This window comes from Danio rerio, chromosome 1, assembly GCF_052040795.2.
Source record: "Danio rerio strain M-AB ecotype USA chromosome 1, GRCz13ab, whole genome shotgun sequence".
Lineage (NCBI taxonomy): Eukaryota > Metazoa > Chordata > Actinopteri > Cypriniformes > Danionidae > Danio > Danio rerio.
In genome coordinates, this window is record NC_141021.1 from 24020250 (window position 1) to 24035512 (window position 15263).

A 15263-nucleotide genomic window follows, 5' to 3' on the forward strand; every position below is an offset into this window, starting at 1 on the left:
ACAGAAGGAAATATTTGCTGACTTAAGACATTTTATTAGTTATTTAAAAAACATAAACTTTTAACATTATTTATGAAATATTATGCACTTGTCCACATCACTTTTTTGGTATTTAATCACTATAGGAAGTACTTAATGATATATTCCTGTCATGGTAAACGATTATAACATAACAGTTGATTTAACCAAATACAAAAGTTTGAGTCCATACACAACTGGGTCCAAAAATAAATAAACAAATGCATACAGCTATGTGGAATTACGGGTAGCACTTTATTTTGATGGTCCATTTGAGCATTAGTAGTCTGTGTGTTTATACTGCTCCTTCAACAGACATTTAACTGACTACAAGAAACTTTGCAACTAAGTTCTTGTCAACTTACACTAACCCTAACCCAACCTAACAGTCTACTTGTATTCTAATGATAATTAGGTTGCATGTAGATGCAATGTAATTTGAAAACAACTAACTGAGCATCAATATAAAGTAACCACAGTGTGTATAAAAAAAAATCTAAGTTGGACATTTTCAAAATCTGTAAAAGGGGGTTAAATTACATATAAAATTGTTTTTACTCTCAAACAACATTCAGAAACCACATTCTATTGTCTTAGTTGTGGTTTGGCAATTCCTTTCCTGTGCTACAATAACCAGGGCTGCACAATATATCGTTTCAGCATTGATATTGCACATCTCAGAATTGTTATAGATAATTATAGAATTATAGTTGAGCAGGAGCTATAGAATTGTCTTCGATCACTGTATTTATATGGAATTTATATGATTTATGCAAAAAAAAAAAAAAAGTCTTACTTAGAATTTTTTCTTCCTGTTTCTAATCCAAATGTCTACATTTCAAAGAAAAAACAAGACGATTTCACTTTTACACATTGGCAGATAATTTAGCTTGTTTTAAGGAAAAACTCTTAATTTTAATTCGTAATTTTTCTTCTGTCGGTGAAAACAAAACAATATTTTTACTTGATCTAAAAAGTTTTTGATATTTGGACAAAAGACAAAACAATGTATTTTTTTGCATTGTAATTATTAAATTGCTGTACCAGAGTCCCCAGAAAACCGAGCTATTCAAAATATCTTGTGAAGCTGTATTTATATCGCAATTTATATTGCAGAAATTTTTATATCGCAATATCAGATTTTTCAATATCTTGCAGCCCTAATAGGAACTAGAAATGGACATTTGGCTTGTAATTCTTCCTTTTTTAAGGCACACTTGGAGAATGTCCAGCAAGTGTGGACAGGCTTCATTCACACCTGCCTTCAAAGGAAATGGGGTGATGAACAAGTGATGAGTTAGATTTGCTTGTATATGTGTGCTTCGGGAGCCTTTAGTTCTGATTACAGATAATTATGCATGTCAGCCAATAGAGAGGAGCAGACGCTGTGCCAATAGGTGAGCAGAATATCGGCCAATAGGCTGTGTGAATTCGGGGGTGGGGCTGTCAGGCCACCTCGACCACACAAAAGAACAATGAATGTTAAAACCCAACCCACTAAACAATACACATCTCCCATGTGTGTGTGTGTCAGTGAATGAATGAAAGAGGAAACATTGCTCTCTACATGCTACAATAAGTGTTTAAAGATGCGCTGGCAGACATGGTATAGTGTGTGTGTGTGCTGTATTAAATTAATCAATTAAGCAATATACCCACATAAAGTTGTGTTAGACTGTAAAAAATGCTGGGTTTCACACAATACCTTTATGTTGTCCCTACACAAATCGATTAATTTAACTCGCTTGTTTTTACAAATTTAAGTGTATTGAACATAAAACAATTGAGTTGTCTAAAAAAAAAAGTAAGAATTGTGTTGTTTCAGTTAAATTTAAATAAGTCATATTTTGGAGTATAAGTTTTAGGCACAATTTGGAGTTGATTTGGTCTATTTTCTGCTGGGTGATTGTAGTTCCTTTTAAAAACCTCCAGTAGTTTGACATGCTTGTTCTCTAACTTACAGTTGTGCTGTATACCTCACTATTACATTTGTAGTCATATTACCTGCCAGTAATCTGCCTCAAATGATTATAATCAAGGACTAGAATGATCTGTTTTATGCTAACATTTAGGTTTATATAATGGTTATTGGTAAGAAAAGCGTGTGGATAATCTGTCATGTCTGTTTGTTTGTGTGTAAACTCCTGGCTTTACGGGAACTCAAAGACTTTGATCTTGCAGGTTTTCCGGCAGTCCAGGTGCAACAGTAGTCATGTAAGAACACGATCTTTGAATAGGAGAGATATCCTACAGGTGAACACACACACCTTTTTTTCCAAATGTGTTTGTGTGCGCGCAAAGAGTCTTTCCGTTCCAGTGAATGCCTGGGTATGTTTAAGCTGCAACTTGAAGAGACTTGAACCTTCCCTTCGCGCACGCACACACACAAGCACCTATGCACTGAGTCAGAAGTGTATCTGATACTTCAGGAGGTGCACTGTGTTACGGTCTAACTGTTCCTTTGGCTTGGAGAGATTATAGAATGTTTGCAAATGTTAAAATAAGCTTGTATTACAGCTTTCAGATTCACCTCAGTTCTTTTCAATCTCAGTCTGACTGAACAGGCTGTGTGCAGTAAAGAGGAAGTGGTAATTTTTTTTTTATTATTATTATTTTATAAAGAATATTGAGTTTGTAACTTTCCATTCAGAGACATTAAAACCTCTTCCTTTTCTATCATTTCCCCCCTCTCACTTAAGCATTGTATTTTGCTACAACAACTAATTGATTTAGATTTTAAATATTTAGTTTAGTGTTTGATTAACCTGCATATTAATACAGCTGTGTATTTACTGTATATTTTCACAAACTCTTCATAAAACATGCAAGTAAAAATCATTGTAAAGACTTTTAAAGTGCTATATGAAAAGGTAGTATGGTGTCTCAGTGGTTAGCACTGTCACCTCACAGCAAGAAGGTTGCTAGTTCGAGTTCTGGCTGGGCCAGTTGGCATTTCTGTGTGATGTTTGCATGTTCTCCATGTGTGTGTGTGGGTTTCCTTTGGTTTCTCCCACAGTCCAAAGGTGCGGTATAGGTGAATTGAGTCAACTAAATTTATAGTGTGTGAGTGTGTATAAGTGATTCCCAGTACTGGGTTGTGGCTGGAAGGCATGAGCTGCATAAAACACATGCTGTGATAGTTGGTGGTTCATTCCACTGTGCCAAACACTAATGAATAACTGACTAAGCCGAAGGAAAATTAATGATTTAAATTAATCAAATAGTCATGCAACACCAAATGTAACAAATCAACATATTAAAATGAATTTTGAAGGATTATATGAGAATAAAAACTTTAAATGTTAGATTTTTAAAGATAATAAATAGAATATTGAATTTATTTAAAATTGGACTTATATTTCACAGTAATGTTTTTTTTTTTTTTTTTTTTTACTGTATTTGAATTGAATAAATAATATATTTACTTGCTTATATGTGACACAAAATGCATTACAGTATAAACAATTCCAAAAAGTCAAAGTCCATTAATCTCTGGTCTTTGCTGTATGATGATGACATCATATTAATCTTTGAACGATAACAGTGTAGACATTAGAAGTGTTTGAGTGTTGGAGCAGAATGTGGTGTGATCACACAGAGTGTAAAGTAATATGCACAATATAAATATTGTCGTGGGTGTGTGTGTGTGTGTGTGGGAAAGGAAGACAATGGTAACTGCTATCAGATGTTGGCAGATTATTTCTTATTGGCCGTGGACATGATATGATCCATAAAATTAGCCAATCAAAAATGTTCACTTGTTTCTTTTTTTGTTGGGCAAATAGTTGCAAGATTTATTTGTTCTTGTGTTATTTTAACACAAAGTATTCTTATTAGACTCTAGTTAGTGTGGTGTCAGCTTATGTTTTGTAAGATTCTAAAGCTTATGTTATTTTCTGCTCATGTTTCAGACTGCATGAATAAAAATTTAATTCTGTTGACTTTCTATTTATTATTATTATTTTATTACTACCTGCCAGCACACATCTCAAATACACTAAGATTTGCAGAACGTCTGCACTTTCAAGCAAGCTTCTTTTTCACAAGAACTAAATCAATTACAGCAAAATACTGTATTTATATTTACAGCACCATTTATCTTGCTGTATATGTATTTACTGTAATGAACTGTAAATATATACAGTAATTTTCACAATGCAACTTTATTATACGGCACTTACTGCATAACTGTCCTACAGTAAAATACTGTTTAATGTACAAAAATGGTTTAACAGTGACTAATCTATAAAATTCTGCCATTATATGCTCACCCTCATGTTATTTTAAGCCTTTTTGGGGAAGTATCCCTTTTAAACATAATACAGTCAGTAGGAAGTGAATGTGCAGGAGACTGATCCTCTCACTGATCCTCTCTTCATTCATTGCTGTCGAACTGTGCTGTTTGTGCTTCCTGCTGGCACACACGTTAGCACACGCAGACCACCCAGATCTGAGGATTTAGCACAGAATGGACATGTGTGTGAATGTCTGAATGCCCATGGGAAACTAAAATGAAAGGAAAAGTATTGTTGCTGGAGGAAATGTCATGGTCACGTGACTGGGCCATTATCTGGCATTTAGGTCAGAAGAATAAGTTTCATTATGGGTTTTTATTAAGTGTTTCATACTTCAGTGGGAACGAAACATTTAATGAGAATTGAAAAGGTGTGTGTGTGTGTGTGTGTGTACCTTGTATTTCTGATTTTGTGGAGCCTAAATGTCCCCATAAGTACAGCAATACTAGTAAATTTGTGAGGGCTTTTTTTTTGGTCCTATGAGGTAATCGGCTTATAAATCATCTAGAATTAAGTATTTTGGAAATGTAAAACTGTAGATTGTTTCCTGTGAGGATTGGGATTAGGGGTAGGGGGATAGAATTAATGACTTTTACAGTATAAAATTTGTTACGTCTATGAGAAGTCCTCATAAAACATGAAAAACCAGTGTGTCTGTGTGCGTGCGTGCGTGCCTAAAGTAATCAGAGTATAACCTGAAATGGTCATTGATAGGACTACTTTGCCTTTATAACAGCATTCTTGGCAGTGATGCATGTGTGTATGTGTGTGTGTAATATTTTGAGCAGGTTTTTACATTGACAACATCAACAATAAAATGCAGATTAGAAATAAACTTATGCTGTCTAAATCTTTTATCATATCTACATAGGAATTAAGGCTGAACAATCTTTTCAACCGTAAAACGGAAAACTTTTGGCCTTTCATTTACACAACAATGCCATTTTGATGGCCTGAAATGGGTACTTTAGATCTGTTTCCTCTGTGCTGAACAAACAGTGGATTTGTCACATAACCTCTCTCTCTTAAAGCCAAGTACTGGCTTGACACCTGAGGTATCCAGATCCAGGATCAGTCCTCAAGTACCAGATGTTAATTATGGAACATCTTGTGAAAATTGAATCAAATGCTTTGGACACCTAAAGAAATGTAAAAACATTATAGTTTAAATTCATTTCAAATGTCTTTTAGTTTTTAATTCATATTTTTAATTTTGTATTTTGTTCATACGTTGTAAAGTTATTAAATGGTACTTTTGAATGTAATCACAAGCGTTCATGTTAAAATATACTATTAAATATATAATAAGATGTCAAATATATTTTCAATAATGTCAAATGCTTTTTTTAACTAAACACTTAAGGACCAATTTACAAAATCTATGGCTTATTGCCTGCTTATTATTATGATGTTGTCTGTTTATTAGTACTTATATAGTAGATATCCTGCATTATCCTATCCTATTCTGAATCCCTAACACTATCCAATACCTAAACCTAACTATTTCATAGCACCTTAATAACTATTAATAAGCATCAAATTATGCTAAAGTTGTAGTACTGCAGTAGCTACAGTACTAACTCATGTCTCTGATATACAGGACCACCTTAAAGGGATAGGTCAAAAATGTTAATTCCCTGATAGTTTACTCACAGATTATACAAGATGTTGGGGAATTTTTAAGCAAAACGATCTGTTCGTGTACGAAATTGAACAATATTTACAATATTATTAGCCTTAATCCATAGCCCGCGCAAGCAGATCTCTGCACAATTGGATGTAGTTCAGATTGGACTGAAGATCAGGTGACGCAGTTTGTTGATATCGGTTGATAGATATTGGTGATTGCGTCAGCAACCCTTGCACATTTGTCATCAAAAGCAACAGAACTACACTGAACATCATTCACACATGCACTGAAATCTGTTTGAATAAACTGCAGATTATAGTTCATTGTAAATAATGTTCAATTTCTTATAGAGACCGATTGTTTTGTTTCACAAGACCTGTATCATTAGATATTTTAGTTTTTTTGTTACTATACTCTCAAAAGTATTCTACAAAAGTGAAGTTTATTAATAAACAAATTTTGAGAGAAGCACATGCTTATGATTGATCACAGCTGATCCCACATTAGCTAACGCATGATTCACAAATTGGATGATTCCTAACTCATTGCTACAGTTATTTTTGCCTTGAAGAATTTTCCCTTCCATCCCTACTCCTCCTCCTTTCCCTTAATAGGGCTGCACGGTGGCCCAGTGGTCAGCACTGTGGCCTCACAGCAAGAACGTCACTGGTTCATGCTCTGAACAGGCCAGTCGACGTTTCTGTGCCGAGTTTACATGTTCTCTCTGTGCTCACGAGGGTTTCCTCCCACAGTCAAAAGCTACATGTCATTGGTGAATTGACCAACCCAAATTGGCACTATCGAGCTGTTAACCAGCAGTATATCTCTACATAGCAATGCCTAATTTGTCATTTGCCCTGAATAAGGGGGGAGAGTTGTCAAGACCTACAAAGGCTCTCTCCCTGGACAGCATACCAGACTCACTTTATAATCAATCATCAGCTGAACTCTTGAAATCTGCAGATTTTTAACAAAAAATCTGTGCAGAAATAGCAAAAAAATAATAATAACAGCAGATTTTGCCTGGCCCTGATGGGTCATTCTTGAATGATTTATTCATTTTGAATTTCATGTCTTTTATACCAAAACTTAGGAACAATGAGTTGTGTAAGGACATGACAGTGATTTGCTCATATTATTTTATGCCATGAACCTCACATTAAAGAATCCAGCATTTAGTCTATCTTGATTAATGAGCATTATCAGTAATGTAATCGAGTCAAGATTCGTGTTGTTTTCAGACAGACACACACACATCTCTTACAAAACAATCAGTCAGAGGATGAATTCAAATCTGCAGAAAAATCTCCAGTTAACTTTGCAACAGATGTTCAGTCAATGGTTGTGGTTGTGACATTTAAGATTAAGGTTATCGATAAAATGTTGCTGGTTCGAGCCTCAGCAGGACCAGTTGGCATTTCAGTGTGGAGTTTGCATGTTCCCCCACAGTCCAAAGACGTGCTATAGGTGAATTAAATAAACTAAATTGTGTGTGTGTGAATGAGAATGTGTATGAGTGTTTCCCAGTACTGGGTTGCATTTGGAAGGGCGTTCGGTGCATAAAATATGTCTTGAAATAGTTGGCGGTTCGTTCTGCTGTGACGACCCCTGATTAATAAAGGACTAAGCTGAAGGATAATTAATGAATGAATTATCATGTACCTAAAACAATGTTCTGTCTACATAGGGAATATAAGGTACTGTAAGCTACTACTTATTTCAAAGTTCTATATGACTATGGGGAATAATGGAAGTGAGATGTATTAAACTTAATATGTTTTCATCATCACTTACCTTTGTCAGTTGCATCTTTTCCCTTCCATTCATAAATCCTCTTCTGTGTGCGTGATAGTAAAGTGTCCGTCAGAATCCATTATCCGGGTACTTCTCATCTCATGCACTGTCTGCGAACACTACACATTAGGAAAGTATAGTTATTTCTATAGGCATGTGAACATGGATCATTTTGACAACTTCAAAATGTGTTTGACAACATTATCTGTAAGTGAAACTATATATATATATATATATATATATATATATATATATATATATATATATATATATATATATATATATATATATATATATATATATATATGTTTGGAAATATTACAACTTAACCTCTGTGTATTTCAATATATACTAAAATACAACCTATTCTTTTAATTCAAAGCTGGATTTTTAACAGCCATTGTCTTCTAAGAATCATTTAGAAATCATTTAGTGGCAACAATTAAAAAAATAATAATAAATAGAAAGAGAGAAAGTCATTTGATTTTGTAAAATATGTCACTTCACAGCAGTTAATTTCATCCCTGCCAAATCAAATGAACTGTCTTGCATAAAAATCAGACCATAAACCTTTGAGTAGCAGTGCATGGTTTTTACCTTTGTGAGTAAAGTTTCTGACGTGTATCATTTCAAACACCTCACTTGACTGGGAACCTTGACCATAATCACATGACCATGTTTTGTGAGGCTGCTGTGAGATTCCATTTATATGACAGCATATCAAGACGTGTGACAAATCATCCATTGAGGTCAAAAGGCAAGGGTTTTGATCTGTGTGTAATGTGTTGACAAAAAGTAACACTTTGTTCATTCAAAATTTGCCTCCCAGTCTATGATGATTATGTAATCTTTTGGGTTTGTTACCATGGTGATCATAGTAAAGAATAATATTAAGTAGAATATTAAGTCAAATAAAGTATAATATTAAGTTTCTTATGGAAACATTCTCCCAGCCAATTCTTTGGCACATTCGTGAATTAAATTTTCTTGTACATCATTTTTTAAAAATACTTTTAGATTTTATTAGCTTGATATAATAATAAAATGTTCAAGATGGTGGCTCAGTGGTTTGCACTGTTGCCCCACTACAAGAAGGTGGCTGGTTCAAGTCCCGGCTGGGCCAGTTGGCCTTTCTGTGTGGAGTTTGCATGTTCTCCTTGTGTTGGCGTGGGTTTCCTCCGGGTGCTCCGGTTTCCCCCCACAGTCCAAAGAATGCACCATAGGTGAATTGAATAAGCTAAATTGGCCGTAGTTTATGTGTGTACTGGGTTGCAGCAGGAAAGGCATCCGCTGCGTAAAAATATTTGCTGGATAAGTTGGCGGTTCATTTAGCTGTGGTGACCCCTGATTAAAAAAGGTACTAAGCAGAAAATGAATGAATGAATGAATGAAAATAAAATACTAAACAGACTGAAACGGTTTACCCTGACCAGTAGCCAAGCCTTGGAAACATATATTTCCAAACATTAGATAAGAAAGAAATCTTTACTAAAGTGTGTAGACACATGAAAGAGTCTGTGGAAGACTGGATGTGACACTGATGAATGGAAGAACACACACGCACACACACACAAAACATTGCAAGGTGCACCAGACACACACCTGTTTGAGATCTGGTTACTTTATCTTTTCCGCTGCTCTGTAGACAATGAAAGTTTATGTGTGCGCATGATAGGGTTTTTAGAGTCTAAGGCTTACCAAACATTTTTTTAAATACCCTATTTAGTTTACAATACCTATAATTTTATGTTTTACCAGTTGTGTTGTATTATTATATTATAGAACTTAATAATGAATATTTTTCAGTTTCTTTAAGCATACGTTTAAATGATGACTCTTGCTTTAATAAGGAAATTATTCATAAAATCACTTTGCCTTTCCAGTAATATTTGTTTTCATAGATATTGTAATGAAGGAGTTGTCCAACACTTTTGTATCTTTTATATGAGAACAATTCTGTACCTTTATTTCAGTTGTACCATAAACAGCATCATAAGGTCTTTTCTACACCATATACGGTGCAATTTTTACAAAGGTACAAAACTGGTCCTCAAGGTCAAGGAACATTATGTGTACCACCGTGTGCCTTTTTTCTGAGAGCGCACTAGGAACAGGAATGTTTAATATAAGATTTGTTTCCTGTTTAGTCTCATTTACTGTCACATGTTTTTAATTTAATTGAAATATTTGAGGCCATATCACAGGAGTAGAATAACCCTCAACACAAATACTATTTAAAGAAAATAGTAGGCAAAAATATTTATTTTGAATGTCATAAATACGGTTACAATGCAAAACAGTGGATATATTGTGCTTTTACAGTAAAATGAAGAACATGGTGTATTTGCTGAAAGAGAGTAACATTTGGATATGAGTACAAGATGAAGATCAATTATTATTATTATATTATTATTATAAAGAGAAGTAACTGACATATTTACACAGTTGACTGTTAGAGCAAATCATAAAATGAGCAGCTTGCACTCTGTTGAAATGTAAATCAAAGTTTACAAAGTGGTTGGTTTTTAATAATCATGAATAAAGGCAAAAATATGGCACAATAAACTTTTGACAGCTAAACAAATATTAAATCTAAACATTTGCCAAATCCCTTAAAATGCTCTATTAATAAATAAATAACAACATTTAATATCAAACATAATTTAAATACACAGCACTATTATCCCTTTGCATAAAAAAAAACAATGTTAAAATTGGTTTATGGATTCAACAAACTTGCTTGTATTAAATTTAGAGGCTCTATGGTGAGCGCCAGGGGTGTTGCTAGACATACAGTAAAATTCTACTGGGGCACACGCCCCCCATTACTCGTATCACCTTTTTTCACTTTGATGAGTGATCACTTACTATTTCTAATTAACGTTTTCCTAATCATCTACTTCCTCAATCATTGAGCAAATTATAAGACTGAGAATGATTTCTAACAGAAATCCATCCTGTAACTCAATCTTTTACTGGGAGACATCATATTCTTACTTAAGGGGGGTCTAGCAACGTCCCTGGTAAGCGTAAAAGGTAAACGACGTGGCGGGCTACTGACCCACGTGACCAACAATCAGTACAGTGCATTTTCTGTTTACAACATAAAACGTAGTCTTGAAAGTCTATCAGAGGAAAAGCAAAACAAACGTAACAAAAAAAAAAGTAAAAGCTCAGCAGTCTCCACTCTGGATTACAGTGAAGAGGAACGCGCACAGACTCGCCCAGGAATCTCCACACTTCTCTCTGGCGAGCTCGCGGTGATCGATGCGCTCTGTGCACCCTTGTTCGGTGTCCGGAGGCGGTGTGTTTGTGGCTGTGGGGGTTTTCTCTGTCGAGGGGGGTTTCTTTTGTGACGCTTCTGTGAGTTTGAAATGCGCGTCCAGGGGCGCGCGCTTACACATGCCCGCCCGGATCAGTGCCCGCGGATCCACGCAAAGTTTCTTCTGCTTTTGCAGAGATCTGGCTATCTGTTTCCAGTAGCCCTTGGGATTAGACGAATATTCGGCGCACGTTGCCGGCTTGGCAGTGTATTTACAGGTGAATCCGTCCCCGCTCCCAGGCTTGCATGTAACGTTCATGGTGTACTTGTCCTCTCCGCGCGCCACCCACGTGCACTGCTGCGTCTTGTCATTGATTATGAACTTTCCTCTCATCACGTTAATGTTATTATCACCTCTTCTTTCCTGCCTCCTTCCTTTCCTCCTGGCTCCTCTGGTGCACTCAGCAGTTAAGATGAGCTGTGAGACGCACGCGAGAAAGAGCAGGAACGCGAAAATTCCGCGGAGAGACATGTCCTTCAGTCCTACAAATAGCAATTAAGATATTGTATTAATAGTTTTAATACAGTTTTATTTCATGTAATTTGAATTGTATTAATTAAAAGGATGCAGCTGGCGTAAAGTTAGCATGGAACCTATTTTAAGATGAAAACTAAATCTAAGATAACTTTGATCAATATAAAAAAAAGTTGATGAGCTTACCTATAACGGCGTGGACAGATGGGTGATAAGATTCCCTCACTAGTTTACGTCAAAAAGAACTCACGGGTTGTATTTATAGGTTGAGAGACACACCCACTTACTACAGCACAATCACATTCTTTCTCATGAGAAAAGCCCTTTAATGAGCTGCGCACAGACAAGAATCCGCTGCTTACGTCATGCATATATTTGCGAAAGGGGCTGAACTAAAAGATTTTTTTTTACATAGCTGACCCCTAAAGTGTACCCTATTTTTAAAATAAAATATGAGAGCACTAGGGTTGCTTTCAACCACAAATTTTTCCAGTCCATTTACTAAGCCTCCACTAAGCAGTTCTTTGCAGCCCTCACACATTTATTTTTAATTAAATTGTAATTAAACGAAGCAATTTTGATATTAGGGAAACCCCTGTACCTGCTTTCAGATCAAGGAAGAGTGTGAAGAATGAAAAATTGAACCAACCATCTTTCATTTTACAGCTTTAGAACTGCCTGCTTTGGTTGACCAGATTTAAATAATGACTGTTTTATATAATGGTTTACATACTCAGTATTGTTAGTTTACAATACAAAATCAAAAAAACATAACAAACATAATCCTGTTGCTCTACAACACTTGATTTTGGTTTTATTGTATAAAAAACAAAACAAGAAAGCATGTTAAATGAGAATCTGAAATATTTTATAGCATTCTTCAAAAACAAACAAAAAAAAGATGATTTAGTGTTCAAAAATGTTTTATTTTGATTTTCTTTTTAAATAAATTGGTCTTATACTTCATATTTTGAGATTTTTCCAGTATATGAATTCCGGTACTTTTACCATAAACTGACATATCTACCATTTGGTAGAGATTTATAATTTTACAAATTATGGGATGTGTTTTAAAAAATGCATTGAGTGTGTCAACTAGCGACATTAGGGGTTAAGAAATGCAATCCCAATTTCTTTTTTCTCTTGGTGGGGCAGTTAAAGGGTTAAAGCATAAAATAAACATGAACAAACTTTATCATGAAAGAACACCCAATCAATGTTTCAAACAGAATTGTCACATAACCATAAATGTTACTCAGAAATGAAGTTTCACAAACTAATTTCAAGAGGAGCACGAGATATGATTGACTGCAGCTGGCCACTCATCTACTCTCATTGGCTAGCCAATCAGATCGATCCAAACTCACTATAAATAACTTAGCTAAGATCTACTCCCTTATCTTCGCTTTCCGAAGAAACCCCCCATCCACCCCTTCTCCTCCTTTCCTCTTTTGCCGAGGGGAGCTCTCGAGAACACCTGACCTCGTACCCCCCTCACTTGCTTTATGGACCTGGCGGGAGCCCTGGGCTCAACTATCTCCGAGCTCAGGGTTCTCTCCCGGGACAGCATGCCAAACCTGCTAACTTGCTAACAAGTTGTCAAACAGTATCTAAGTGTGAACTCTTGAAACACCAGTTAAGTGTACAGTTAGTCAGCTAGAAAAAACAGTGCCAAACCTATAAAGTATGGTGGTTCATGTTCACAAGTGCACTTAATGTCTATGAAAGACCGGGTTTGCACATATCAAGATGAAGTTTTGATGATCTGGACATAGACAATGCTACAAACCCACCTCTCACTGACAAAGGTCTAGAATTTGTCCCATACAATTAAAAGGTTCTATCTGACACTTTTGTCAAAATTGTATAATTCACATTCTTATTAAATGTTATTTTATTAACATTATGTGATGTTTTTTAGTTGTTTACATTTGTTTACATGTGAAGTTGTTTACATCATAAGACTAAATATAAAAACAAAAGAGATTTTGTCTACAAAGTCGAACTCTAGCTTGGCTCTATTACGTTCTTTCTTTGAGCTGATCATGGATGCACAAACAAGGACCAATCAGGATTTTTTGTCATTTTGTCAGACTGCTCCGCTGACAGCGGGAAAGACCAGAAAGAAACACAAAATTGTTTCGTCTCAAAATTGAGAAGAAAGCTGAAACTGAACAGATGTGTGTAGATATGATGATTTAGAAGCATTTTTGACATTGAGATGAAATGTTACATTTTACATAGTTAAACAAGAAACAGTTAAAAATTATTACATTTTTATATAATATATATATATATATATATATATATATATATATATATATATATATATATATATATATATATATATATATATATATATATATATATATATATATATATATATATATATATATATATATATATATATATTCATTTTCTTGTCGGCTTAGTCCCTTTATTAATCTGGGGTCACCACAGCGGAATGAACCGCCAACTTATCCAGCAAGTTTTTACGCAGCGGATGCCCTTCCAACTGCAACCCATCTCTGGGAAACATCCACACACAGATTCACACACACACTCATACACTACGGACAATTTAGCCTACCCAATTCACCTGTACCGCATGTCTTTGGACTGTGGAGGAAACCGGAGCACCCGGAGGAAACCCACGCGAATGCAGGGAGAACATGCAAACTCCACACAGAAACGCCAACTGAGCTGAGGATCGAACCAGCGACCTTCTTGCTGTGAGGCGATAGCACTACCTACTGTGCCACTGCTTCGCCCTATATAATGTATGTATAATTCAACAGTTTATATGCAGCATAAAATGAATATTATATTATATGTTTAAAATATTATTAGCATATTAATTACATAAAATTAACATCTGCACTGGACAAAATATTTAGCACAGCCTTGTGTGCTTAATTTAAACAAGAAAAAATATTAATCCTAAAACATTTAATAAATGTTACAGAAAGCAAAAATGTAACTTTCTTAAACATCAACATATTGTTACAACATCATTTTTTTATTAAATTAATAAGCAGACTGATTGTATTTGTTGAAAAGTAACGCTTCAATTAATGATCAGCCAGATAAAAACTTATAGTTTCAAGCAGAAAATGACTTTTTAGAATTAGAAGGTTCTATCTGTATTTGCCCTGTTATTACTCCAATTTGCAAATTGAAGATAATTTTGATAATTTCCATTTTAAAGAGTCCATTTAGAGTCCCTGTCATGTTACTGTATAAAAGAGAACTGTTACACACATATTGTTTGCTATATGGAATGCAAAAACTTTGAAGCTCAATTTCTCGAAATCATTTAGAACACAGATAGAACCTTTCGATTCCAAGGTGATGATTTGTCCTATTTTGACTGCTATGATAAATTATGAAAAAATTGCATCGAAAAAGGCTTTAAAATCAAGCGGAATCCTGTGTTGGCTGTTGCCTCAGCGTGACTGAGGAAAGTGGAATGTGTGGGCAAGTTTGCTATTTAAATGGATGATATTTAAATTACAATAGTCTACAGTTTTTAATTTAAAACTTTAAAAGATTCAATTTTTTTTCTAATGATATATGATTTGATGAATATATGATGTATATTATGATGTAAATGATAATTAGTGTAAATCTTTATGTTTTTAGTACATCAAAACTGTGGTTATGATGACCATTCAACAAGCTAATCCAGCAAAAAAAAAAAATAGTGCTTAAAATGTCACTAAAATGTAA

At 34.8% G+C, this 15263-nt stretch overlaps 1 protein-coding gene and 1 long non-coding RNA gene across 3 annotated transcripts in view; both read right to left on the minus strand.

Moving 5' to 3' along the window:
* The window catches only part of LOC147846818 (uncharacterized), a 28837-nt gene that overhangs the window by 2875 nt on the left and 10699 nt on the right, over positions 1-15263 (minus strand). The window contains exons 2-3 of one of the 2 annotated variants that reach the window (XR_015476565.1): positions 7738-7856; positions 3411-4468 (exon numbers count right to left, since the gene is read on the minus strand). This is a non-coding gene — a long non-coding RNA (uncharacterized LOC147846818). Of the gene's footprint in view, positions 1-3410; positions 4469-7737; positions 7857-15263 lie in introns of those variants that run through there. The other variant, XR_015476564.1, reaches the window with a different exon arrangement.
* On the minus strand, positions 9971-11761 carry fgfbp1b (fibroblast growth factor binding protein 1b). Its single transcript, XM_087237132.1, has 2 exons — positions 11721-11761; positions 9971-11542 (listed from the first exon to the last, which is right to left on the minus strand). The coding sequence occupies exon 2, from the start codon at positions 11529-11531 to the stop codon at positions 10911-10913; it is 621 nt and encodes a 206-aa protein (XP_087093258.1). The 5' UTR covers positions 11532-11542; positions 11721-11761; the 3' UTR covers positions 9971-10910.

Coding starts and splice junctions, on each gene's coding strand:
- fgfbp1b (XM_087237132.1), bottom strand. CDS start 11,531: ATGTCTCTCCGCGGAATTTTCGCGTTCCTGCTCTTTCTCGCGTGCGTC.